Below are 27,412 nucleotides of genomic sequence, written 5' to 3' on the forward strand. Positions count from 1 at the left end.
CAGTTGACACTGACTGGCGGCAGCAGCTTCCAGGGTTGCAGGAAGGAATCTGTCACTGACTTCCCTGGAGAGGCTGCCAGGGATGGAACCTGGCACCTTCTGCATGCAAAGCAGGTGCTCTACCACTGACCTATGACCTCTCCCTGAACTACTGCCAGGTAAGTTTTTTAAAACGTCTTTTCAGAAGACAGCAGGGTTTGCTCAGACCGTAGAGGAAGAAAACTGGCAACCTAATTAAAAGTCTATTAAAGTAAAGAAAAGATGGGTTTCTGCCTCTCCTCCTCCAAACCCTTCAGGCTCATGGTAGGTTAAAATAAAAATTAAAAACCAAACCAAATCTAAACCACATGCTTCATTTCAAGCTTCACCACAGCCACCTACACTCAGCTCAAATGCACCCTTGAAATGTGTACATATGATGAAAATGTATTAAAGAGGAAGATCACACACACATACCCTAAAACAGCTCAAGCTTTGGTAACTTTCCTGAGAAAAGGAATCCCACATTCATAAGGAGGCAACAGGGGACACCTCTTTGTGTCCTTCTTGCCCAAACAGAATTCACAAGAGAGAAGTGGTGTTCTTGGGAGAGATTAAAAAACTATATGGATTTAGACCCATAGCCCTTGTTATTGTATACCCAAGTAACACATGCCGCAGATAGTATTAGCCAGAGTTCAAGTGCTACTGTTTTCCATGGACTCATTAGCAGGTGGTCCTGGGAAAGTCACCATCACACAGCCTACTGTGTGAAATGAGAAAATGAGAGTAACGGGCATCTCACACACAAGGCCATTGTGAGAATGGGCAATAAAGGCAAACATTCATGTCCTCCTAAAGAAGTCCTGTGACTTCCAGTCTCAAGTTTCAGAGCAACCAATGTAGTGTAGTGAACAGAGTGCAGGACCACAACCAGGACCAGGTTCAGATCTCTACTCAGTTGTAAAGCGTCCTGAGTGGCCTTGGGCCACTCACTAATTCATAACTTTACCTATTTCAAAGGGCTGCAGAGAAGACTAAAGGAGGGAACAGGAGTGTAGAAATTACCCTACTTCAAAGGGCTGCTGAGAAGACTAAAGGAGAGAGCAGGAGTGCAGAGCAAACTGGAGAAAGGAAGTGTGGTACATAAATCTGAAAAATATGCACATATTATGGAATAAACAAGTGATTTGCAGCCCAAGACTTAAAATAACTCTGTAGGCTTTCTTGGTACTTATGCAAATGACAACTCTGCTAACTGGGCAAAGAGGCACCTTTCAAAGTGGTGTCCTCTTGGGTTTAGCAGGGAGAGAGCAACTCTTAACCCCAGCAGGGCATCTCTTCCAGTGGCTGTTGCTGGTCTCTTTCCTTGCCCCCTGGGGGCAGAGAACCAGTTACTGCTTTGACTATGGAAACTGCTTTCCCATCAACAACCCCCCCCCCCCAGCCAAGCACAGTGTCTGTACTGCAGACTGAGGGGGTGAGAAACCGGAACTGGGCTCAGCCTGACAGAAGAAGGGTCAGGGGGCCCTGGCCGGCCCCTTGCTACACAGTTGCCCATTGGAAGGGCAGGCACATCTGCCAGCTCAGTCTGCCCTTGGCCCAGCCTGTGACCCTCCAGCACGCAGCCCCCCTCCGGGGAAGTGGCCCTGCCAGGAAAGCCAGTGACGCGGGCCCCATTGTTTGCCACGGGTGGGGGGTGTGCAGGAAGTCCACGGTCTGCCTGGGGAAGAGGCTTGCCCAAGGCCGACGGGGAGCGCAGCGCTGCCCAGGAAGCCGGGTCTGGCTGGCAGGCGGGGGCACGCTGCCACCCCAGCCGGACCAGAGTCCTCAAGGGGGGCCGATCTCGCCTCCCTCCCAGCTGGCCGCGCGCGGTGGCCGGAGGCTGCAGCCGAGCAGGGATTGACCCACAAAGCCCGGCTTTACCTCCGAGGAGAATCTATTTCCAGCCCGTCCCCGCCCCCACCCGCCAGGGGAGGAAGAGCCGCGGGGGGAGGGGAGGGGAGGGGAGGGGACCCTCCGCCTCCTCCAGGTGGCAGGGAGATGAGGATGGAGGGAGAGGCGGGGAGGCTCCCCGCGCCAGGCCGGGAAGGGGGATCGATGCTGGAGAGCGGCGCTCCGGGCCGGGCCGACGGGCGCCCCACTGCTCCGCCCCCCGCCCCGCTCCGCTCCTCTTTTGTGCTGGGGGGGGAAGGACGCGCCAACCTTAACCTTTCTGCGGGCGTCGAGCTCATTAGAGACGCTCATTAGAGGCCGCTCGCGGGGGCGCTGCCTGCCTGCCAGACCCCAGCCGGTGCGGGCCGGAGCCGAACGCGCGAGGGACTTTCAAAAAAGGCCCCGCTCCGCCGTCCCCGCGGCCCCTCGCGACGGGGCGGCAGGAGGGTCTCCTCCCGCACGCCCCCTGCCCAGCCCTGCGGGCTTGGCGCCTTGGGGGGCAGCAGGGGCCGGTCCCGGGCACGGCTGCAGGAGCGGCTCGAGCGAGACACGTGTCGCCGCGTCCACACGCCCCCAGAGTCCCTCCAACTTCCCCTCCAGCCGCTCCGCCCGCACAGGCAGCCCGTCCTCCAGCAGGGCCCCCGCCCGGGCCGCCCCGCAACCTGTCAAAGCGCCGGGCGCCGCTGCGCTGCGCTGCGCTGCCGTCCCGCTCCGCCCGCCGTTGCCCGCAGCCCCAACGCGCGTTCCGAGCGCGGCGCGGAGGAGCCCGTTGGCCCGTTCCAAACCGACGCCGGGCGCCGCGGAACCCCCGCCCGCCCGCGCGCAGACAAAGCCCCCGGGACGGGCCAGCCCCAGGGAGGGGGGTGCGGGGGCGGAGAGCCTACCTGCTGCGGGGCCGCTGCGGCGCCCGGCGGCCGCCAGCCTGGCCCGGCCCGGCCCAGCCCAGCGAGAGCGCGGCGCTCCGGAGGAGGCTGACAGCCAGCTGCCGCGCCGCTGCCCGAGGAGGAGCGCCCCGCCGGGAGAGGGAGGAGGGAGGAGAAGGGCCGGCGCTGCGCAGCGCGTCACTCCCGATCGCTCGCGGGAGGCGGGGGGCACCGCCGGCCGGACCTCCCACAGGCGGCGGGGGCGCGGCCGGGGCGCGCGGGGTCCCTTCCCCGGAGCCTCTGCCCAGCGGGAGGAGGCACGGCAGGACCGCAGAGGCGTCCGGGGGGGGGAGGCGCACAGGCGCGCGCGTGCTCGCCCAGGGACCCCCAAGTGCTGCCACTCGGGTCCCTGCCTCCTCGCGAGCAGGGAGGGGCGGGGCGGGGCGGGGAGGCAGGTGAGGCAGAGCCTCCCCTCGGAGTCGTCTCAAAGGCCACCACTCTCAGCGCACGCGCTGCGCGCTCTCCATGCCCCCCACTCTGCGCGTGGGTGGGTTGCGAGTGTCTGCACACCTCCCACGGGGCTGCGCTTTTCAAAGGACTCTAGAGGGGGGGCTTTGCCTCACCTGCCTCCCCACTCACCGCACCTCCCTGCTCGCAAGTAAGCCTCAGTGGAGTCCATGGGTCTGCCCCAGGCAGCTTGATGCAGAGGGCCCTGCTCCATCCACCATTCCAGCCCCCAGCCCAGGGAACAGGCATGCCCTCACCTTGAGGAGGCCACTGCGGCTGCCTCCACACCTGCTCTGCTGGCACAGCCTCATGGCTGCTGGAAAGCTGGACAGGATCAGGTGCTGAGGCAGGCAGCCAAAGGATACTCTCCACCCTCACCCACCTCCTCCATGCATTCAGAAAGGGACACAATCCAAGCTTCCATTCATTCCAAAGAGCCTTGCTCAGCTTTGGGTTCCTGAGGGGTGGGGGGCTCCCTCTCTCCTCCTAAGGCTAGCAAGGTGAGAGGCAGTGGCCTCCAGAAGTTCACCCAGAGAACTGGACAGGGGATCCTGCACTTTATTTATAATAAAAACAAGTGACATTTAATTGGTTTTAGAGAGGACCAAAAATAATCATAACAAAGAGGAACAAAGAAAATAATCTTTATAAAGAAAGGTGAAGAAATTGGAATAAGTGAAAGCAGCATACAAAGTCTACTCTATAATGTTCTTATTTAATTTATGCACCTCTAAGCAATGCAGGGAAGAGATAAGCCAAGGACTCCAGAACACTGAACCTCAGCCTCAATCCATCATCAAAATCAACAATGTCCACGGCACCAAACCCAGCTTTCCCAGTAACACTGAGACCTCCAAATCCAGGCTTCTATTTCTTTGCACTTTCCAATTTCTCAATATTTTTCCCACCACCAATTCAGATACATTACAGCTGAAAAGGCTGGCAGCCAATAAAAGAACACATTTTTATTAAGAGTTGTTAAGTATTTATAAAAATATTACACTGCACATGGTGTAACATGAATAGGTAGCAACTTCAAAATTTCTCTTATCTTCAGTGGCATAGCCAGAGGAGTGCAAAGCACTAAGTTTTGCAGGGAGCCTCCCTGCAGCATGCAAGCAACCCCCTCCCTTCGGAGCCGTTCCGGGCAGTGGGAGCAAAACGGAGGTAAACACCTGGCTCCGAAGAAGAAGGGCCCCTTGCACGCCACAGGGAGGCTCCCTGGAAAACCGCTTTGCAGCCCCTCTAAGCTACACCATTGGCTATCACCATGGCAGGCTCTCTCTCAGGGCTGGGCTCCCAAGTACCAGAAATGTGTCCCCCTCACAGTTCTCCAGAGGCAGGACACTGGAGTTGGCCTGGGTGAGAATTCAAAGCCAAGCTATTGGAGTGCACAAAGAACAGGGCCCTGAGCTCTGATGCCAAATACTTTTTAAGCCTAAACTCATTGTCTGCAACTGGGGAAAATCTATGGAAGAACTGACATTGCAGGCCCCGCTTCAGAGGGGCACGCTGCTATTTCACTCTGCAGAATCCTTCCAGTTTTGAATGGGAACGCATGGCAGCCTATAAAAAGCTAAGAATCCAGGTCCCTGCCCTTGCCCCAGCCTTTGGAAACCAAGTCACAGTCCTGTATGAATTACACGCTGCCTTCAGTTTGTCCCACCCCTTGACTCTTCAATTAGAATCACGGAATCAAAGAACTGGAAAAGATTCAGGCCTCGCAGACAGAAGATGAGATGGTGCACCAGGGACATAACCATTTGTTTTAGATCGCAGGTGGGGTTCACATGACTGAATGCTCCCCCATATGCCCAAACAAACAAACCCCTACCCACAGAAAACCATATGTATGTGGAAAGGTTTTTAGACTATTCTCCTCTCTGACTTGCTAGTTTTCTGGGGATTTTTCCCAGGAAACATATACCAATACAGAAGCTTCGCCTGCAGTAAAAAGTGGTACAGTCCACATGCTGTGCCACTTGCTATTTGTAAAAAATGAAGTCCCAATCACTGTCCTGTCTGAACTCCCTGCTGGGAGGCAGGCCTATTGACCCACTTGTCCTCCTTCTCCCCACAGCAGTGTGCCACAAGCAGACACCAAAGTCTTAGGGTGATAGCGTTCTACAGCCTTGTATATTTGCTACTGCCTGTCACTGTGGTTGTGACTAGCCCCACATGCCATCCCACACAGCCTGAGCTGCTCAGGTTCAGTGGCAGAACCTTCTTCTCACTTGAGAGATCAGGAGCAGGGTGGGGCAGGGCAAGGTCAGGTCCAGCCCAGGGGTGAGGTGACCTGGAGCCCTTTTGTGAAGGGGCCAGTGAGATGAGGGAAGAAGAGAGGGCCCATGCGCCACTTTCACTCTGCCACCCCTTCCACTGCACTACATGTGGAGGCACTCCAGGCTACACTAGGATCCTCTTCTTACTGGCTCAAAGTGAGTGGGAAAAGGATCTGGACTATGGGTCCATGATCCTTGCTCGTTCACCTAACTTCTGTTAAAAAAATAACCTGGAAGAGCAAAGCATGCTCAGAAGAGTGGCTGGGCTTGGCTGGGCCTCTCCTTTCCTCCACCTGCGCTATTCACTTCTTCTAACCACTGGCTGTGTTAAGATCCAAAGGGCACAATCCTAACCAACTTCCCAGCACTGGCATAGCTGTGCCAGTGGGGCATGTGCTGCATCCTGCAGTTGGGGGGGGCAGTCATGGAGGCCCCCTCAAGGTAAGGCAATGCTTGTTCCCTTACCTCAGAGTTGCATTGCCCTTATGTCACTGCTGGAAAGTGGGTTAGAATTGCAGCCTAAGAGCCCAATCCTATCCAACTTTCCAGCACTGGTATAACCACAATGCAGCCTCGAGGTAAGGGAACATCGTTGGCAACCTTCAGTCTCGAGAGATTATGGTATCGCACTCTGAAAGGTGGTTTTGGAACATCATCTTGTGTGGCTGAAAAGGCCAATCCGGGAGTGACAATCCCTTCCACAACAGGAGCAAGTGCAGTCTGTCCCTGGTCTGTCTCCCTGGCTATGGGCCTTCTTTCTTTGCCTCTTGCCTCAGACTGTTGGCAAAGTGTCTCTTCAAACTGGGAAAGGCCATGCTGCACAGCCTGCCTCCAAGCGGGCCGCTCAGAGGCCAGGGTTTCCCACTTGTTGAGGTCCATCCCTAAGGCCTTCAGATCCCTCTTGCAGATGTCCTTGTATTGCAGCTGTGGTCTACCTGTAGGGCGCTTTCCTTGCACGAGTTCTCCATAGAGGAGATCCTTTGGGATCCGGCCATCATCCATTCTCACGACATGACCAAGCCAACGCAGGTGTCTCTGTTTCAGCAGTGCATACATGCTAGGGATTCCAGCATGTTCCAGGACTGTGTTGTTTGGAACTTTGTCCTGCCAGGTGATGCCGAGAATGCGTCGGAGGCAGCGCATGTGGACAGCGCTCAGTTTCCTCTCCTGTTGTGAGTGAAGAGTCCATGACTCGCTGCAGTACAGAAGTGTACTCAGGACGCAAGCTCTGTAGACCTGCATCTTGGTATGTTCCGTCAGCTTCTTGTTGGACCAGACTCTCTTTGTGAGTCTGGAAAACGTGGTAGCTGCTTTACCAATGCGTTTGTTTAGTTCGGTATCAAGAGAAAGAGTATCAGAGATCGCTGAGCCAAGGTACACAAGTGTAAGGGAACAAGTGTTCCTGTATTTTGAGGAGGCCTCTCTGACTGCTTTCCCACCACAGGATGCAGCGCATGCTCCTTTGGCAAGGCTGCATCGGCACTGGAAAATTGGATAGGATTGGGCCCGGACAGCCCAATCCTATCCACTCTTTCCTGGGAGTAAGCCCCATTGACTCTAATGTACTTACTTCTGAGTAGACATGCATAGGATTGGGCTGTTAGTCTTCACTATGGAAGATGTTACAGAGAGACCCGCATCTGGACCAGTGTTTAGGAGAAAGCATAACTATGGATGTATTTAAGCTGATCTGCAAAACAATTGTGGGTTGAACATATTTGGCACCTCCACAGCCCTACCTTGCAACCTTTTCACTGCAGATGTAGGCAGGAGACCCCCAGAGGCCAAAATAGCAGTCATGAGGCACCTCCAAGTCACCACTACAGATACTTTATCTTGCACCTACAGACAGTTTGTATCAAAACTCCTACCTTCAATTTGACTAGCTATGCTACAATATCTTGCAATAATATCTCTTCAGCCCAATTCTTCTACAGGGCAAAACTTCTGCAAAAATTAAATGAGAGCAAAGCACAGTGGAAAAAAATGTCATGTAAACAATTGTATAGTAAGTTCCTTTTGCAGACATGACTAAGGGAGGACCTGATGATTTTTACAAGAAAACCCAAGAAATCCTTGGTTCATCAGGGAGCCATTGATTCATAGGATGAGTATATGCAGGTCACTTGATGTCCATGTGCCCTTGGGGAAAAACTGTTAATATCAGGACTTGTCTGCTTTAGGCTTCACATCAGCATCCAGCTGTGAACTTTAAAAATGTAAGCCTTGCATAAAAATAGCCAAGAAGGGGAAAAAGGGGAAAGAGCACAGATGGACCTTTTGACCTTCTGGTACCCCAGATGAAATATTAAAATACCTATCTACGTATATCACCTGGAGCTCCTGACTGACACTTGCAGCCCCACTTGCCTGTAAACATCTGGCCCTGCAGCTAAGGAAAAGATGAGATCCAGCAATAATGAATTATCTTTGAGCATTTTCAGACAGCCCCCCACCTCCCAAAACCATTTTTTTTCTCCTAACATTGTCTGCAATATTGGAATCATTGGTGGGTTATATCCCATGGCAACACAATGCAGGGGGAACAGGGTAGCCTTGCTGGCAGTTATGGGAAGAATCATGCTGCACTGGACATGATCGTAGTATTTTTTTGTTTTGTCCTGTAGAGATACCAGGAGGTATTTACTCGAGTCAGAGAACTGGAGCACACAGCCCCAAAAGAATAAAAGAAAGATTTGCAACATGGGGGTTAGCACAATGGGGAAAGGAGGCGCTCTTGCTGGTTGTGTTTGTCCCCGAGCCCTCCTCATCTGAATGGAATAGAATGAAGTGTTCAACCTATAAACAGTGTACAAATAATAGAAGAGGGAATCCCTTAGGCCAGGGGTCTCCAAACTCCGCCCTGGGGGCCAGATGTGGCCCATGGCAAGCCTCTATCCGGTCTGAGGCCAGCCTCTCGTCCCCTGAAAGCCTCTGACACAGCTGACCAAACACAACTGGAGATATGCTTGTGCGGTGGGGGAAAGGGGGTCCATATAAGTGTGTGCTTTATTTCTGTAGTGTGTACTGGTGCTTGGAGAAATCCTGGAAATTTGAGCCCATTCATTCATTTATTCATTCAACTAAGTTCCACCTCTGATGTATTTATTTAAATTTTACACTTAAATTTTTTTTTCCTCCAGCCCACAACACTGTGTCAGATATTTGATGTGGCCCTTTGCTCAAAAAGTTTAGAGACCCCTGCCTTAGCCTAAGAGTGTGTGTCCATCCACGTGCATGCACATAATCGACAAACAAATATGTATTTTTTTCTTTTGAATTTGTATTTTCTCACATGCAAATCAATTACTACTTATAATTCATAATATTATAATTTAATATTTATAATTATAATTTAAAATATTAAAACAGTGGGCCTTCGGTATCTGCGGAGGATCCATTCCAGGACCCCTTACAGATATCAATTTCTGCAGATAATTAAATCCGTGGAAAGCCCTTCAATTACCTCCTGGAGGCGACTGGAAGTGCCTTCACATCCAGGAGGTGTTCTGAAACACAGGGATACCAAAAACTAGAAGTGATTTCAGGATGTGTCCGGGAGGCTTTCTGAGGCCTGGGGAGACTGCGCGCCTTGTAACTCGAACATTGGCAGGTCAGAGACCTTCTGTGTAAACAGTGTCAATGTTGGCCTCCACCAGAAGGGGGAGTTTGTTACTTGTATAAAGGCTTGACAGCTGTTCTCTCCCTACCTCTGATTAAACCCCACCACCACCACCACCACCTCTAGGCTTCTTTTTTTCTGCTTCTGTGCAGCAGTGGCTTCTTTGACCCCACAAAGCCCTAAAAAAAGTCAGTTTGCTCTATGTGGGTTGCTCCAGTCCCTCACCTCTGCTAACAACAAGTGTCCACCTGGCTACTGTACTGGTTGCCATAGCTCTGGATGGGGGGGGTCTCTTCTGCCCCCAAGTACACTGCTCCTGCAAATAAGAACTTGGTGGCAGAGGCTCTGAAGACTAAGGTCAAAGCCTCAAAGTTCTCATATAGCGCTACTTCGAGTATATAAGGGCTGGTTCCTAGCCATTCTGTGTGGGATATTGGAGCCAGGAAAGAAAAGCTGCATCGCTGCGCATCACACTGCTGAACTAATCAAGAGGAGGAGCACCACCAAAGTGGTCCTTTTGAATAAACCCAGTTTCGCTTGAAGAGCTGCATTGATTCTGCTTTTATTCCTGCCTTTCATTCTGGTGAGGAGACAAATTACTGGAGGATGAGCCAGACTCTGGGATTGAAAACCTGGAAGGGAAGCACCCCTCTCTGCTCCCACAAGACCTCACAGGCAGCAAGCCCTGATAAGCCAGATCAGCACTGTTGGCAGTGGAAGATTTACCAGACAGGTGGTCAGTAGGCCAAGGTGTGGATGGAATAACTTCTGCAGCATCCCAAATGTTCTCAAAGCACCCTGGGACGGGGACCCTTAGGAGTGCCCTACAGAAAACCCTTCGAGGCAGCCATAGTGGAGCCCTCCCTTCCTCCCCTCCTCGTGTGTCCTCTCTAGGTTGTAACACAGGGCATGCTTTTGCCAGCAGGACTGGGAAGCACAATGGGAAGTGTGTCCGTCCACGCCTTCCTCTGAACTCTCCCCCTCCTCCTTGTTATCTGAGCAGGCAGAAGCTTGCAAGCAGTCAGGGGAGAGCTGATTAGACAACTCACGAAGCAATCCCATTGAGTTGGCCCCCTTGTCCTTGGAAGGACTGTGGCTAGCGGTGCCTGTAGGGGAAGGGAGGCGAGTCCCCGCCTTGTCCTTTCCACAAACTCCCTTACAGCTGCCCGGACTATGTTTATGGCTTTTGTTCCTGCAATTCCTGCCAGAGGGAGTCTGAGAGGGAAACTCTCTTGTGTGAGCTGTTAGAGACACTGCTGACTGGAGATCTCCAGTACCCCTGAACTTACGCTTAGATATGCCCTGTATTGCTTGACCAGTCTTTTTCTTCTTTTTTTTATTCTGAGAAGTGTAGGGAAGACATGTGCACATGTCTTTGCGGTGCTGGGTGACCACCAGAAGTGCACAGCCCAGGCCAGTCACACGATGCTATTCCAGGACCAACAGCAAATGGCCCAGGTCCACAGGCCAAGAGGAAGGTCATCCTGCTAATGATCAGAGCAATCATGCCCCCCCCCACACACACACTCCACCAGGCTAGCTCAAGAAAGAGCTTCACCTGCTCCAACATTCCATGGGATTGCTGACTGTGTGATCGGTCTGTGGAACTCCTTGCCACAGGATGTGGTGTCGGCATCTGGCCTAGATGCCTTTAAAAGGGGTTTGGACAAGTTTCTGGAGGAAAAAACCATTACAGGTTACAAGCCATGATGTGTATGTGCGACCTCCTGATTTTAGAAATGGGCTATGTCAGATGCAAGGGAGGGCACCAGGTCTCTTGTTATCTGGTGTGCCCCCCGGGACATTTGGTGGGCCGCTGTGACATACAGGAAGCTGGACTAGATGGGCCTATGGCCTGACCCAGTGGGGCTGTTCTTATGTTCTTATGACCTTGTTACAAAGCCACCACCTGGGTGTTTCTGGACCAGGAAAGCAGGTTGTGAACCAAGAAGGCTCCCCAACCCTACACTGTCCTCACTGATTCCATGGCTGAGCCCAGTCACAGAGGCACATCTATGAACCAATGGAGCTCCTCAGCCACCACCACGCCTCAGACAGGTGTAAGAACAAAAGCAGCCCCGAGGTCTGGCCGAGGTCTGGGAAAAAGAAAGGTCTCTTGATGACTTCGTAGGATACTACAAGTGAAAGTGTTATCAAAATCTGGGTCATGTGACATGCATGTCTTGCATTCCCTGCCTTCCTGTCATTCTGTCATTCAGTTTGGCTGTACTTGTCGTAAGAGGCGACTAAACAGCCACCGGGTAGATGGGACTTGTCAGCCCGAGAAGGCAGCTCATCTGAGAGAAGGAAAACTCTGATCCCAAACCTCCACTGCCTTGTGGCTACATCCAGTTATGGGAAAGGCTTCAGGAGAAAACCTCGAGGCAAAATCAGGAGCCGGAGTCCCTGAGGCAGTTCACGGCTGTATACAGTCACACTCTGGCAATTCCTGCGACGCACCTGGAACCAGCCATACTGGCTTCTGCCTTTCCATTGGACCATTTTGGCGACGTGGAGAGGGGGGATTTGCTGCATGGGTGACAGTCTGTCCTCCATATCTACTTTACCCAGGCTTTGCGCACTGGAGAGGACACTCTGTTCCAGAACCACCATTCAGAGCGCGATACCATAGTCTTCCGAGACTGAAGGATGCCAACATGGATGTCATTTTGTTAAGCATTTCACCCACTGGTGCTGCGTGAAGCCACTCCCACTCCAGCCGCAGTCTAAGGACCACCATGAGAAGCTGGTGTCCAGGATTCGTAACTCCTGCCCCCCTCCTTTTCAGTCCTTCTTCCCACTTCTCTCCCCAAGTGCAACTGAAGCTGCTGTACCAGCACAGGCTGAGCAGCTAATCCTAGTGGGCCACCTCACTGAGTGCCCCTTCTCTGGGAAAGCAGCTCTGGGTCTCTTGCCCTGCTTTCTTCTGTCAAATGAATCCAGACTTCTGCCTACCTTCAGATGCAGGTGAGCCCCTTGCCAGACCATAAAGACACATCACCCACTTGTGGTGGAGGTTGCTCATCTTTCCCAGCAGACAAACACTCCTAACTGGCACTGCAATTGCTTGAAGAGCAACCCTCGAACCCACCCTGGACCTCCCAGGAACTTGAGCAGCTGAACTGGTGGCTAGGAGAGCTGGTTGGGGAATGAGATTTGAGGCCCATCTCAGGTCTCAAGGGAAGCAGTTTAAAATCAAACTCTCTCACACACAGGAAAATCGCAAGCACAATAATATAAAACCATGGGGGGGGTGGGGGCAACTATTTAGCAATGGGTGTCTGAAATGTGTGTAATCCTCTTGTAAAGTTACCCAAGTCAGAGACCATCAATATATCTTGTGGCAGTGATTTCCATAAGTTACAGAAGTGTCATATAAAGCATTTCACTATTAGCTTATAAAACTACAGGGGGCCCGAGTTCTCCATGGGTTTGGCACCCGCGAATCTCCAGTATTTGTGGGTGCTGAATGCCCCCCCCCAACCTCCAAGCCCGACTGGAGCTGGTCCGGATGCTTTCTGAGGTCTGCAGAGGCTGCACATGACCGCTGCAGGCCTCAGAATGCCCCAAAATACCACACACAGCTTCTGCAGGTCTCAGAAAGCCTTTGGGTCCAATTGGAGCCCAGCTCTGGTCAGGTTTGAAAGGGGGGGGGCGAAAACCATATAGAAATACCTGCAGTTTTCTATATCCTCTGGGGTTCTGGGAACGGAACCCCTGTGGATAACAAAGGCCTCCTGTAAAAAAGTGTCAGAGGTGTGGGGAAACCCCCAAATTCACAAGTGCTCTTTCACCCCCTGGGCTACAATGAAGGCATCAGAAAACAAGCGCTTTATACATCCACTTGGGCAAAGCACAGGGAGGGGACAGTTGGATCCTGTAACAGTTTCAGGGAAACTGTTCTAGAATGCTGTGTCTCAAACCAAATACAGGGAAGATGGTGCCAGGATAAGGCAAAGGAGGCTCAGGACAGGCTCACTGCAGTGGCTCTGCAGGCCACCTGCTGAAGAACAGGACAATCAGAAAGATTAAAAATATGATTCATTGTTTACTTTAGTAATTGTTAACGGCCTTCCTCCTGACTGTCCCCAGGTGTGCAGACACATTCTAATCCGGGAGCCCTGAAGAGAGAAAGTGGCCAGATGGGGTACAGCAGAGACTTTTCAAACCTCCAACCAAGGCTCTCTGCCAAAACCTCCAGGTTGTTTAAACAAGCAGCCCTGCCTGGCCTGACTGAGACACCACCTTTCTTAGGAAAGCAAAAAGACAACACATCAGAACCTGGCCACAGAACGGGACACTTCTAATACACCCCTCAGAAAGAAACTGTTAGCCTCAGGCTCTCAAAATACAAACACCGCTGGGACAGGTTACCAATCAGAGATGTCTAACGCCACACCAAACACATGGCCAAGTCTCAGGTCAAAGCGATTGAGGGGAATTAGTCCATTTTAACAGATTGCCTCTCAGACACTTTCTGCTCTCTTCATCCTAAACAAAATGATCCTCTTTAAGCCTGCCTGGTTCAGTCTGTGCTTAGAAAAGGGGTGAAAGTTCTCTTCTTTCCTGCAAATAAATCTGAACCTGCACGGAGACTCCAAAGTGGAACACCAGTGATGGCTTCAACGTTTACACTTGATACTGGCCCGCTCCATGCTGGCAGAAATGGGACCTTGCCCAATTTTGTGGTTTGTTCTTACAGTCGCTGCCCTTGATCCACTGGGGTCAGAGCCATTAAATAAAAAAAACTAGGACCTGTGAGTTCTCTCCAGCTCTGGAATCTGTCTTAAGTGCAGTGAATCCTGCCATCTCTCTCTCTCTCCGTTCATGCCATCCTAAAATGGTTAGCTGTGAAGGCACCACCTTATCCTTTGCCATCTTTACTATAACAGATGAGCACAACTATTCCCTCTCTGAGGGCAAAAAGCTCAGCACCAAGGTAAAGGCAGGAGGATTCTGAGAGGAAAAACAGCAGGAAGTTGACCACACCTGGGCTTTCTAATTTAAAAAAAATCATACCCACAGCCACACGTACCGTACTTCAACCTTGGCCTGCTCTATATTTAGCCACAGTTTTACAGTTTTTAACCTTGCCGATCTTTCTGTCTCTTCAGGAGTGCGGCTGACATTGGTTCTCCGGCCTAGCTAAACCCGCACATCCGCCTGTCTTATCCTGGAGGTACACATGAGCTTTGCCCCTTGCAAAGTTCGCTATGGTGAAGGCTGAACTACTGCTCCCCTTAATAGACTTTTAAATGAGAGAGCAAAGTGGGCTGTAGGGGGTTTTCCATTCCTATGTCAGGCTTTGTTGCTACAGCAGAGCTAAGAAGTAAGAATAAGCTAGGCTAAGGATAAAAATGGTCAAAAGTATGCTGACCACACTTTCCTCCAGATCGAGAGGAAAGTCCAAAGGGATGCAATCCAAAGGGGAAGAGGGATGTAGTCCAAAGGGGGTGCAATCCAAAGGGGAACAGCACACAGTGCTTTAACCCAGTAGCATAGCAGCATGGTAAGTATTGCAGGCGCTGCAAAGTGCCATATAAGTGGTCCCTCCCACTTGCTGTTGAAGCCATTCAGCAATGTCATCGCTGCCCAGAATGGCTCTGACGGCAAGTGGGGGGGCCACTTACATGACACGTGGAGGCACCTGCAATACATACCACACCTCCTCTAGCTACACTACTGCTGCCACCACAATCCAATTCTGCTTCGATTGACTCTGCCTAGCGTGTCTTTCACCACTATAGTATTTTTCTGCCTTCTTCACATGAGGCCAGTCACATTTTTTGCTCAACCTTAACCCAGTGACCTTAACCCAGAGACCTTAACCCAGTGCACTGTTTCGAACTGATTGTACTGCACGGGCTTTCTCCACGACCAACTCAAAACTGAAACAAACAGGAGTTTAACGGCACTCCTTCGCCTGTTCCCCCGCCCTTTATCCATTACATCCAATCCAAGGGTGAGTTCCGTAAAATGCAAAGGTTTGAACACTGCTTTGTGACCAAAGGGTGTAATCCTCTTATTTCACTGCCACTGCACGTTCTGCACATTCTGGCTGAAATCAGACAGATCTGATAGGCTCTGACGCTTACCTGCTCCTGGGAGTTCATGACCCGCAGCTTCATCTGTTTCAAGTAAGTCGAGGTGAGAGGCATGTTGTAGTCAATGATTCCAGAGACCAAAGAAGAGGGAGGTTCGTTTTCTAGAGATAATCAGGAGAAAGATAAAAAAGTCCTTTAAAAGCTGGGAAGATCAGGACTTCTGTACCTCTGAGCCTGACCTCAGACAACAGGAGTGGAGGAGCCATATTTCTCACATATCTCTTCCTTCTTCATATATAAAGTTGCCAACAAAGTGCCTAGCAGCTAGCACTCATGTATCCCTTCCTGTTCTCTGCTTTCCCTTTTTACTGGGTCAGCAGACGAATGGGAGGGGGGACTGGTAAATCTACCTGCTGCCATTGTCCCAGATGAAGGAGACTAGGCAGATGGAGGTCGTCTGGAAAAAACCACCTATCAAGGGCTTAAGGCGGGGACAGCATGTGATTAAGACAACAAAAGTGGTAAGCAGGTTGAGGTGACAAGGCTGAATGAGCCAACAGAAGAGAAGGCTGCGGTATTTGAGGCAATGGATGATCAAGGATGACCGCATCTTCTGCGAAGGATACCGAGAGGAAGAAAAGTATGTGAGAAATGTGGTAGACTAGAGATAAGTGACTTGATTTGGTGACGGAACGAAGGACAGAGACGAGTCCAAGATAAAGCCCATACTTCAAGCCTGCTCACAGGTGACATGCACCAGGCCCCATAGGGGCTGTTTCCAAAAAGGGTGGGAACAGATTTTTATTCTGCTCGGCTTCCGAATTGTTGATCTTTTGGGAATTCTAATACTCATTTAAATTGCTGTTTTCAGCTGTTTTTAATGGTCTTGGTGAGCTGCTTATTATGCTGTTTTATTGCTTTTATCTTTTCTACTCAGTAATTCCTATTTTATGTTCTGTTTCTATGCACCTCCATGTGAAGAGATCCTTAAGAGTGGCATAAAGGTCATGCCTGCATATCTGCAGATTCAGGACCTACAGTTTTACCTCACCATGGGTCCTGAACCTGCAAATCTGCCTGACCTGTGATCTTCTGAACGCGACTGGAGCTGTGTTCCAGTTGCATTCAGAGGTCCTTCTGAGGGTCAGGGAGGCTGTGCGCATTTACAGGATTTCCTTGTAAATGACCTGCATATACACCCCAAGTAGCAAGGCAGTGACTTGACACTTCCGGTATAGTGCCTACTGGCAACAAGTGACTCCTTTCTTCAGACTTTACCTTTGGGCTCTACGCCGTTGGAGTTGAAATGCATCCTTTTCTGGCACTCAGTGCAGCTCATCAGGAACCTGGTCACTGCTTCTCTTGGTAGAAAAGCATAGGTCTCAGCAATCTGGAGGAGGAACAAAGTGAGTCTCTGAGTGGCCTGGATAAAAGTAGTTGCCACATGAAAAACGCAGCAAAGCAAGCCCTTCCTGTTTTAATTCAGGTTCATGCAAGAAGTGTCCAGCAGCAGAACCCTGGACAGGTCAGCTCAGAACTAAGTCCTGGTCAGTTCAGTGGGACTTGAAAGCAGGTACAGGGTTGCAGTTCCAGTGTATTTCTGGTACATGTTCATCTTATCAGTGTGTACAGAGAAGAGTAGTTTGACAGGCATAGGATAAGCACAAGAGAGTCCACCAGCTGTAATTCTAGGAGCCCGATTCAATCCCCCCAACATCTTCCGCCACTCAGTCAACTGGGAGTGCACATGCTGCACACTATGGTGGGGGAGGGGCAATCAGCCGGTCAGAGGTAAGTAAAACTGTTTTACTTACTTCTCAGTAGGCTATCTTGTCATCTATGGGTCTCCCCAGACCCACACCAGATATTCTGCTGGCTTGTCTGAGGAAGGGGACGGAGTGAGTTGAGAAATCGGGAATAGGATCCGACATGTGCCTTCGTCACCAAGGTCCACCCCCTCCAGCCTGCTCCCCGCCCTCCACCCTCCCTGCCTCCTGTCCTCCCTCAAACCACTGATGAACTGCCCCCTCCATCAACTTAACTCGGCCAGTGGAGCTTCCAAGCAAGCCTGGCATGAACACAGCTTTTGTGCCACTGGAATGGGGCCTACAGCAGTAGATCTAACAATCCACTGCCAGAGGCTCCTGTTTGGACTGGGCTGTTAATTATTCTTTCTTTCTTTTTTAACATCTGTCTTCAGTTCTTCAAAAGGCTTCAAGTGATACACTTGGGGTTCCCCTGAGAAACAGCAGCAAGGGAGCTATGGAGAAGCAGGATCTGCACCCAGGTGTCCCCAGCCAAGCCCCAGCTCTGCAGTCCTCACATTGTACCATCAGCCTTGAGAAACCTGTTTGTCAATGCTCAGCCCATGAACAAACCAGGGAAGAGGCTACTGCTTAGTGGCAGAGTACCTGCTTTGCATGCAAAAAGTTCCAAGTTCAATTCCTCACAGCCCCAGACACAGCTGGGAAAGACCTGCCTGAAACCCTTCCAGATGGTACAGGCAACACAGGGCTGGATGGGCCAAAAGTCTGACTCAGTAGGGGGCAGCTTCACGTAGGACCCTTTTACTAGGGTAGAGAAGAGCAGCCATTTGCCAGCACATCAGAAGAGCGAGATTAAGGAGCAGGGCTGCTCTGATTCTGCAGGCAAAGAAAAGGAAAGCCAGATCTTGCCATTCCCTGAGAGCTGATACCAGCTTAATCCCACCCCTCTCTCTGACAAGCACCCTCTGACCACTCTCTGGAGAAACCAGTGTGGTCTCCATTCAGTGAGCTCTCAGTGAAGTCTAGGGCAGCCCAGACACTGACTCACATCCCCTTCCTTTAAACGAGGCCTTCCTGTCCTAACTGCCACGTGAGGGAGCTGAAGGGAAATAGCCAGGAATATAAATTTGGAACTAGCTTGCAAAGGAGCTGCACTACAAGCATGTAGGAGTGACCAGCATCCCAGTGACAAAGCACCACAGTAAACAAACAAGTGAGTTAAGCATCTAAGTTGAGCAGCTGGGCAAAGAGGGCAGGGCAGTTAACTCTCCCTGCCACCAAGCTCCCTATAATAAAATGCTGAAATAAAATACAAAGTAAGACTTACAGTGCAATCCTATCTTGTGCTGGAACAGGCAGGCCAGGAGGCCTCTGCTGTATCCAGTGCAAGATTGGGGCTAGAAGTGTCTCAGCCAAAGGCAAGGGGAAACCCTTCCCCTTACCCCCGGGTCAGTCACCACAGCCCCAGTGCACAGCCACCTCAGGAGGTGAAGCAAGTCCAAGGAGAATGGAGCGGCTTGGAGCCACTCTGCTCTGTTTGGGGAACGGGGTTGGGATCCGACTTAACTGCTAGGTCCCAGTCCCATCCCCCACCTGCCCTGTCCTGTGTATATGGGCCACTGTGAGACACAGAAGCTGGACTAGTTGGGCCCTTGATCTGATCCATGTGATGTTACTGGCCAGCCAGTGGTCCACAGCTCCTCAGGAAATGCCTAACAAATGTCCCAGGGCATCACAATGCTCAATTTGGGAACCGCTGAATAAGTCATTGATGAAATTGCTGAAAGTAACAGTGATGAGGAACTACCAATGAGCATTTTTAGGGTTTGGTTTTCAACCAATTGTGACTCTGCCTGACAGTACAATCCAGCCCACATCTGACCAGTCTGCTAACCAAAATATAATGGGAAACTCTGTCAAATGCTTTGCTCAAACACAATAAATTATGTCAACAGTATTCCCACAATCCACTAACCTGAACAAAAATAGATAAGATTAGTCTGGCAAGATTTATTCTTGACAAATTCACACTGACTTCTACTCTTCGCTGCACTGTTGTCAAGATACCGACACATGGCCTGCTCTATCATCTTTCCTAGTATTTTCCCTGGTTTCAAAGTCAGACTGATGGCCTGTCATTTCCTCCTTTCTCTTGAGGATTGGATCACCAAATTGTTTTAGACTGCAATCCTAGACACACTTCCCTGGAGGTAAGCTCCATTTAATTTATCTTACTACTGAGTAGACACGCATAGGATTGCACTGTTGGTACTCTAGGATGCAGTTCATTCAGCCCTGAAGACTTGCACGCATATAAGGAGCCAGGTATTTCCTGATCAGCTACTTCTCAGTCTTGAACTATAGTCATGACACTGCACCATGCAGGTTGCAAACTGGAGAGGCTTGTGAGGTCGCGCAAAGTTCCCCTTTTGGGAGAAGATGGAGGAATTATAGTTCTGCCTTCTCTTGGTTCTCCAGTGACATTTCACTGTCCTTACTGAGCAGCGTACCTCTTCCTCTGAACATACCGGGCAAAGCTGTTTCATATGATGGGTTTTTTGTAATTAAATAACTACACATTTTGGGAGGGATATAGGTTAAATACATAAATACTGGCTATTTCCTAGGTAACCTGCAGGCTCAACCTGCAGAATGCTAAATGCTAAATCAGAATGCTAAAGAGAAACTGGAGAGGAGGGGAAGAGAGGTATGTTTGAAACCAAACAGCATTCTTATCTACACTTCAGAAAACACCCTCTCTTTCCTGCTCCAATTAAGCCTCTCCAGTTTGCAGGCTGAGGAACACATTTTCTGAAGACTCCAAAGCATTCACCACCTGCAACGCAGAAAGGACACAGATTGCATTGCTTTTAAAAATCAGATATGAACATCCTGATTTTTAAAGGAAAGATGTGGAGTGTGCTGGAAAGATGATTTTTTAAAAAGGTATGTATCCACTAAGTGGCAGCATAACCCAATTTTTCCTGGCAAGCTAAGGAAGCCCTGCAAAGAACACAGAGGAGGACCTGTTCACAGTGCTAATATGGTTTCCGAGGCACCTGCAATTGCTCTCCAAGGCTTCATGCAGCTCAGTTCGACTTTGGGCTGAGTGTTCAGTCTACCTCACTTCCTTCTCTCTAGGAGCCCACGGGGCATGCACCAGCTACTACCTTGTAGGCACTGCCTAAGGAATGTATAAGAACATAAGAACATAAGAACAGCCCCACTGGATCAGGCCATAGGCCCATCTAGTCCAGCTTCCTGTATCTCACAGCGGCCCACCAAATGCCCCAGGGAGCACACCAGATAACAAGAGACCTCATCCTGGTGCCCTCCCTTGCATCTGGCATTCTGACATAACCCATTTCTAAAATCAGGAGGTTGCGCATACACATCATGGCTTGTACCCCGTAATGGATTTTTCCTCCAGAAACTTGTCCAATCCCCTTTTAAAGGCGTCTAGGCTAGACGCCAGCACCACATCCTGTGGCAAGGAGTTCCACAGACCGACCACACACTGAGTAAAGAAATATTTTCTTTTGTCTGTCCTAACCCGCCCAACACTCAATTTGAGTGGATGTCCCCTGGTTCTGGTATTATGTGAGAGTGTAAAGAGCCTCTCCCTATCCACTCTGTCCATCCCCTGCATAATTTTGTATGTCTCAATCATGTCCCCCCTCAGGCGTCTCTTTTCTAGGCTGAAGAGGCCCAAACGCCGTAGCCTTTCCTCATAAGGAAGGTGTCCCAGCCCCGTAATCATCTTAGTCACTCTCTTTTGCACCTTTTCCATTTCCACTATGTCTTTTTGAGATGCGGCGACCAGAACTGGACACAATACTCCAGGTGTGGCCTTACCATCGATTTGTACAACGGCATTATAATACTAACCGTTTTGTTCTCAATACCCTTCCTAATGATCCCAAGCATAGAATTGGCCTTCTTCACTGCCGCCGCACATTGGGTCGACATTTTCATCGACCTGTCCACCACCACCCCAAGATCTCTCTCCTGATCTGTCACAGATAGCTCAGAACCCATCAGCCTATATCTAAAGTTTTGATTTTTTGCCCCAATGTGCATGACTTTACACTTACTGACATTGAAGCGCATCTGCCATTTTGCTGCCCATTCTGCCAGTCAGGAGAGATCCTTCTGGAGCTCCTCACAATCACTTCTGGTCTTTACCACTCGGAAAAGTTTGGTGTCGTCTGCAAACTTAGCCACTTCACTGCTCAACCCTGTCTCCAGGTCATTTATGAAGAGGTTGAAAAGCACCAGTCCCAGGACAGATCCTTGGGGCACACCGCTTTTCACCTCTCTCCATTCTGAAAATTGCCCATTGACACCCACTCTCTGCTTCCTGGCCTCCAACCAGTTCTCAATCCACGAATTACAATCATGTAATTCAGACTACATGAAAAAGCAGCTTGGCTAATTGGGAAATGAGCTCAGGGCTGCATCCCAGGCCTTTTATCTACATCCTGCTTCTTACAGTTTTTAGTTCTAGCACTGCAAAGGCAACAGCGTTTCATTGGTTAAACCAGTGTTTCTCAAACTGTGAGTTGGGACCCAATTTCAGGTGGGTCTTCATTTATTTCAATGTGTATTCTATTTTTAATATATTAGACTTGATGCTACCATCGTCCAGGTGTGGCCTTACCATCGATTTGTACAACGGCATTATAATATTAGCCATTTTGTTCTCAATACCTTTTCTAATGATCCCAAGCATAGAATTGGCCTTCTTCATTGCTGCCCCACATTGGGTCGACACTTTCATCAAGCTGTCCACAAGCACCCCAAGATCTCTCTCCTGATCTGTCTCAGACAGCTCAGAACAGCTCAGTATGTGACTGCAACTGGGGAAATGTTAAGAGATCTGTGCTTTTAACAGGTTACTGTGCAAATGTTTTTAACAATGATTGTCAATGGGGCTTACTGCTGGGTAAGTGTGGATAGGACTGAAGCATTTGAGATGTTTGGCGAATTATTTTTAAATTGATTAACAACTTTATTTCTTTATTTTAAATTCTTTTAACTGATACTTTTTGTAAACTTTTAATTACTTGATTGATTTGATTTTGTTGTATGGGGTGTTAAAAATTTTCCTGCCTGATGTCACTTCCGGCCATGACATCACTTCCAGGTTAATAACAACACTTCTGGTGTGACCCAACAGATTCTCATACTAAAAAGTGGGTGCCAGTGCTAAAAAGTTTGAGAACCACTGGACTAAGCCATGTAGCCCTGGGAAGAAAATGCTTCTGATCCCAAATGTGGCAATACCTGATAGCAAGTTCACAAGCTGTTTATGTCTTCTTTCTTGTCACTTGCTTGAGCAGTCTGCTCATGAAAGCAGTTTGGCATTAACTAGAAACTGGGGGATTTTGCCTGAAGGAGTTCTCAGGACAGGAAAACTCAAAAAATGCACTTAATAGACCACAAAAGCTGTTGTGGCTGAAATTCTCAAGCTCCCTGCTCTTTAGTACCCTACCCTTGCTGTAAATGAACCATTCACATGATAGGAAACAAGAACGTGGACAGTCAATGTACAAATTGATCCTTGGGTCAAGTACCAGTAGCATAGATATAAGGAGTTGGCATCCTTCAGTCTCGGAAGACTATGGTGTCACGCTCTGAATGGAGGTTCTGGAACAGAGTGTCCTCTCCAGTGCGCAAAGCCTGGGTAAAGTAGGTATGGAGGATAGGCTGTTACCCATGCAACAAATCCCCCCTCTCCACGTCGCTGAAATGGTCCAATGGAAAGGCAGAGGCCAATACGGTTGGTTCCAGCGGCGTCGCAGGAGTTGCCAGAACGTGACTGTGTTCAGCCATGAACTGCCTCAGGGACTCCGGCTCCGGATTTTGCCTCAGGGTTGACTCCTGAAGCCTTTTCCTTAACTGGATGTAGCCACAAGGCAGTGGAGGTTTGGGATCAGAGTTTTCCTTCTCTCAGATGAGCTGCCTTCCCAGGCTGACAAGTTTCATCTACCCGGTGGCTGTTTAGTCGCCTCTTACGACAAGTACAGCCAAACTGAGGGCCTATTCTTATCCCCAGCCCCCAGGGGATAGATATAAGGAGACAGCATGGTAAGTAAGTACTGCCATGTAACCAGCCCCTCCCACTCACCGTCAGAGTCATTCAAAGCCAGAATGGCTCCAAAGGCGAGTGAGAGGCGCTGGTTACATGGCGTATTGCGGCGCCTACAGTATTTGCCATGCCATTCCCCTGTAGCTATGCTACTGAACAGTACAACGTTTCACTGTTTGAAATCATCAGACCCTTTTATTCCAAAGAAGTAAAACTGGTCTGTAATGATGCAGAACTCCAGGATCAGAAGTTACTTCAGTACATTGATGTGCCCCCTGCACTATTTCCTAGGCCACTGGCTTCAGTGGAAGGATTGGCTCTTATTGTTCTGTTGTTTGACCTGCAAATTCAATCAGCACAGTAATTTCTTTCCTCCTTCTGCACCCAAGTAGACCAAGAGCTCCTCTGAAGTGCTGTGATGGAGATCACTCCACCCAATAGCAGCATTTTGACCACAGGCATGAGCTGAAAAGAGGCCACAGAATAAAACTCCAAATAAAGACACTTTCATGCAGCCAACTAGATTTTAAACCTGGTGAGGTTCAGTGTTCCTAGAATCAATGTATGAAAATATACTCCAGTTTAACAGCTCAGGGGCAGAACACATGCTTTGCATGCAAAGTACCCCAGGTTCTATCTCTGGCACCTCTCGCTGTAAGGATCTCAGGGAACTGAACTTAATAAAAAATTGCCTGAGACCCTGCAGAGCCTTATCAGACACAGCAGACAACTCCTGGTTAGACAGACTTATTGTCTGATTGAGTATCTGGTGGCTTCATATATCCACAGGTTCTGACTTTTGTTAGCAGGTGACTCATAACTGTAAGTTTAGTTTCTAGCATTGGGGAACTTCAGTCCAGCAGTCTGGAGCAGTGCTATCAATTCTACCACTTTCAGGGTTTATGTTCACAAGATCAGGAAGTGGTTTCATTGCATGGACTAAGGGGTATTTGTACTGAAAATAACACTGCCCTAAAACACAAGAATTGCTCCACTGGTTCAGGCCTAAGGCTCATCCAGTCTAGCATTCTGTTACCCACCAGCTAACTCTGAAAAGCCTCCAAGTAGGGAAGAAAAGCATACTTCTCCCCTGCCATTGCTTCCCTGCAGTTGATATTCAGCTGCAAAGTCATCGTGACTAGTAGCCATGGGTAGACCTGTCCTCTGTCTGCTAAGAAATGAAGAAAGGGCTGAAGGAGCAGCAGAGCTAAATTCAGGTCAGTCTCACAACACCTTGGGCTCAAAACCCATTTTCATTGCTAAGAGTGAGCCTAAAATGCATGCAATAAAAGCATTGAGCATGTGCAGAGGATCTTGCCCTCATAAGTGAATAAATACAGCTAGTCCCAATATATCTTAAATTAGAAGGAAGAGCTTCCTGGTAGGAGCCCTGACTTCTAGGCAGACTTTGAGCCCTCCCTGTGCCTCTGTTTTGAGAAATAAAGTTCTGGATGGGTCTCATTCCATCTGGTAGCTGGTCAGATTGCATTGTTAGGAACCAAGTCTTCAGTGGCTATGCAGCATACCACAACCCTGCTCTTGAAAGAGGGGCCTACGCGACATACTCCAACCCACAATTGGTTAGTTTCTTCTCATTTTTTTAAAAATGGGAAATTATGTGCCATCTCTCAGCTTTTGAAGAAGTTCCATTCTCATACTTCCCTGTATCAGAGAAATGACCCTGGAAAGTGCCTCCATCTCGGTTTCCCACTCCAGCAGCCCCCAAGGCACCTCTTTCCAGAGAGCCACCTAATTTGTTTCTGAGGCAGTGCAGAGCAGGCAGGGAATTGTCTCTTTTCCCAAATTCCCCACCTAATGGCCTGTTTTCTAAAAGCAACAGACAATGACAAACTCTCCAGTGACTTTGGCCTAGTTCTCACTGAGGTGACAAACCTGTCTCTGGGCTGTACCACTTCAGGCTGCAGGTGGAGGCTCTCATTAAATGTTTTCCTTCAAAAAAAAATTATCTGCATGTAGAAAAGCGGCACATACGAGGGAAGACTATGCTAGAATCCCTTCTCCCTGATGCTTCCTTTTCCATGCTTAGGGAATGGGGATGGGGGATGGAGAAGCATTCCATCATGTGAGCCCTCCCTTGCGGTCTGAAATGGTGCTACCCAGTCACAGGTGGACCATCTCAGTGAGAAAAGGGTCTCTCTGATGAGGATGGGGGTGGCCAACACCAACAAAATGGCACCAGAGCCCCTCCCACTCCTACAGGATTCTCTTGGGCACAGCACATTGTTTGCTCCGAAGGCAGCATTCTAACACACAGCCTCTCACCACCACCCCAAATCCAATGACCCAGATTCATTCTGGGTCTCTGCAGCATCAAGGGGGGCACCAGGGAAAGAGGGTGGTTAAAGGTTCTGCCAGCACGGGAGGGGATGCAGACCTGCTAATGTGATGAGCTCAGCGAAAGGGGAGGGATGGAACACAGTGGCTGCCAGGAGGCCCAGGAAAAGCAGACAAGGCAGAGATTAGCACTCCCAGGAGCCAAATTGAAGGAATTAGGGGAGGGCCTTGGCTGCCCACCATGGAAACAAGCATAAAGTTTTCTGAATTGAGGTTCTGCTGGTGGCCTTGCCCTCCTCTATTATGCTGAGGTCATCTGCCAAGAGGCAGAGAGAATCGGCAAACACAATAGCTTTGCTGGCCCTGTGCTGAAGTAACGGCAGCCTCCTGTGACCTAACCTGCAGCCACTGTTGGGACCGGGAAGATGTACACATGCTCTCTGCTCCTGTAAAGGACACCAGAGGCAAACAGAGCCCAGCTGCACCACAGGAAGTCAGATAGCCTGTGCTCCCTGTGGAGCCTGGGCTCTGGTGCAGAGACACCCCTTGCTCCAAGGCAGTGGCAGAGGCTTCAATTGCACACACACCCCCACCAGATGTCCAGAAGCCACCAGATTGCCTGCAGAGAGGCGCTTGGCTGTCTTGTGTTTTGTCAAGCAGAAGAATGATACAGGAAGCCACAACACAAAAACAAGCTGCCCTTGTCAAAGGAAGGCATCACATGGTACAGCCAGCTTCTGAGCACCTCAAGAATAAACAGCCCAACAAGAGAGTCCAGGCCCCAAGTCAAACTGTGCCAAGAAGAGGCAGACGAAGCCCAAAACTTCTCCTGCTAACAAGCCCTTGGGGGCCAATTAATCTCCAGTCCATCTAATGTGGTTAGATGGAGAGAGTTTGGGGATTTTGGATAAGGAGGGCCTGGAAAGCACTTGTTATTGTTAGTAATAATGTAAATATTATGAATGAATTCAGTACATTTAAAAGTATAGCCTGCCACATCCCCAAGGCCTGGGGAAAGTCACAACAAAGAAAGACAAAGGTGATGAACTTTCATCATTAATTAAGTGAAAAGTCCAATATAATAGCATGAACTTGACAAATGTTGCATTCACCAAACAGCTGTCAAAATGTGTTTTATTTGGCCATTTCTGCCCTGCCCAAAGCCCCTACAAAATTCTTAGGACTGAACTAGCAACCAAACTGTGGGCCTCTAACCCAGGTTACTGCCAGGGTTCCGCAATTTAACTGGCCTCCTCTTGCCATAGCCAGGATGAGGCTATGAGCCAGGTGCTGCCAATTGGGGAGCAAGCAAGCTAACCAAAGTATTCCTCCCCATCTTGGAGCTGCAAAGCTGGACAGAGCTCATCCCACACTTGCGTAACATCATCTGTTCGAGGTGGGGAGGAAGGCTGCAGCTGCTAGTCTTGGTGAGATACTCCAACTCCAGAACAGGGGAAAATGTCAGGGGCTTACTAGCTTGGCCCTATGATGGGGCTTTCCCCACTGTGCTGCGCAGGCTCCCAGAGTGCTTTGCCAGTATTGAACCGAGACAACAAGCCCAGCCATCCTTCCAAGTGGGAAGCTAGAAAGGGTGCCCGCGACCTTGACCACCACATAGGCAAGGTGCCCAAATGTTATCTGAAAGGGCAGACCAGTGCCAGCGAGCCCTGGGCACTCTTTCCATCTCTGGAGGTGAGAGGAGTGCCATAGCTTTGACTAAACATGCATCAAGGCACCTGGAACACCTCTGCAGCACAGGGAGCCCCTGATATCCTCTCCAGTTGGAAATGGCTGGGGTTTCCAAGGCCTCAGCCAAATGATGGGCAAGTTTTAATTTTTTTATTTATCTGTTGTGCTTGTACTCTGTACTCTTCAACCAACAAAGCTCCCAGAGTAGGGTACAGAGACTCCAATAAAGAAATCATGACTACAGAAAGTGTCAGGAGGTTATGCCCTCCCTCCAGGCTTATCTTTCTCCATTCCTCTGAACAGGGCTCTATGGGGTTCTATGACCTCTATGAGGGGATG

At 49.8% G+C, this 27,412-nt stretch overlaps 1 protein-coding gene across 2 annotated transcripts in view; it reads right to left on the reverse strand.

Moving 5' to 3' along the window:
* NOL4L (nucleolar protein 4 like) overlaps positions 1–27,412 on the reverse strand; it is a 138,729-nt gene that overhangs the window by 57,227 nt on the left and 54,090 nt on the right. Inside the window, exons 3-4 of one of the 2 annotated variants that reach the window (XM_066625519.1) lie at positions 16,511–16,622; positions 15,284–15,393 (exon numbers count right to left, since the gene is read on the reverse strand). In XM_066625519.1, coding sequence (XP_066481616.1) covers positions 15,284–15,393; positions 16,511–16,622 — 222 coding nt within the window. Of the gene's footprint in view, positions 1–2,798; positions 2,869–15,283; positions 15,394–16,510; positions 16,623–27,412 lie in introns of those variants that run through there. The other variant, XM_066625520.1, reaches the window with a different exon arrangement.

The sequence above is a fragment of the Tiliqua scincoides genome, chromosome 4 (assembly GCF_035046505.1).
Source record: "Tiliqua scincoides isolate rTilSci1 chromosome 4, rTilSci1.hap2, whole genome shotgun sequence".
Classification (NCBI taxonomy): domain Eukaryota; kingdom Metazoa; phylum Chordata; class Lepidosauria; order Squamata; family Scincidae; genus Tiliqua; species Tiliqua scincoides.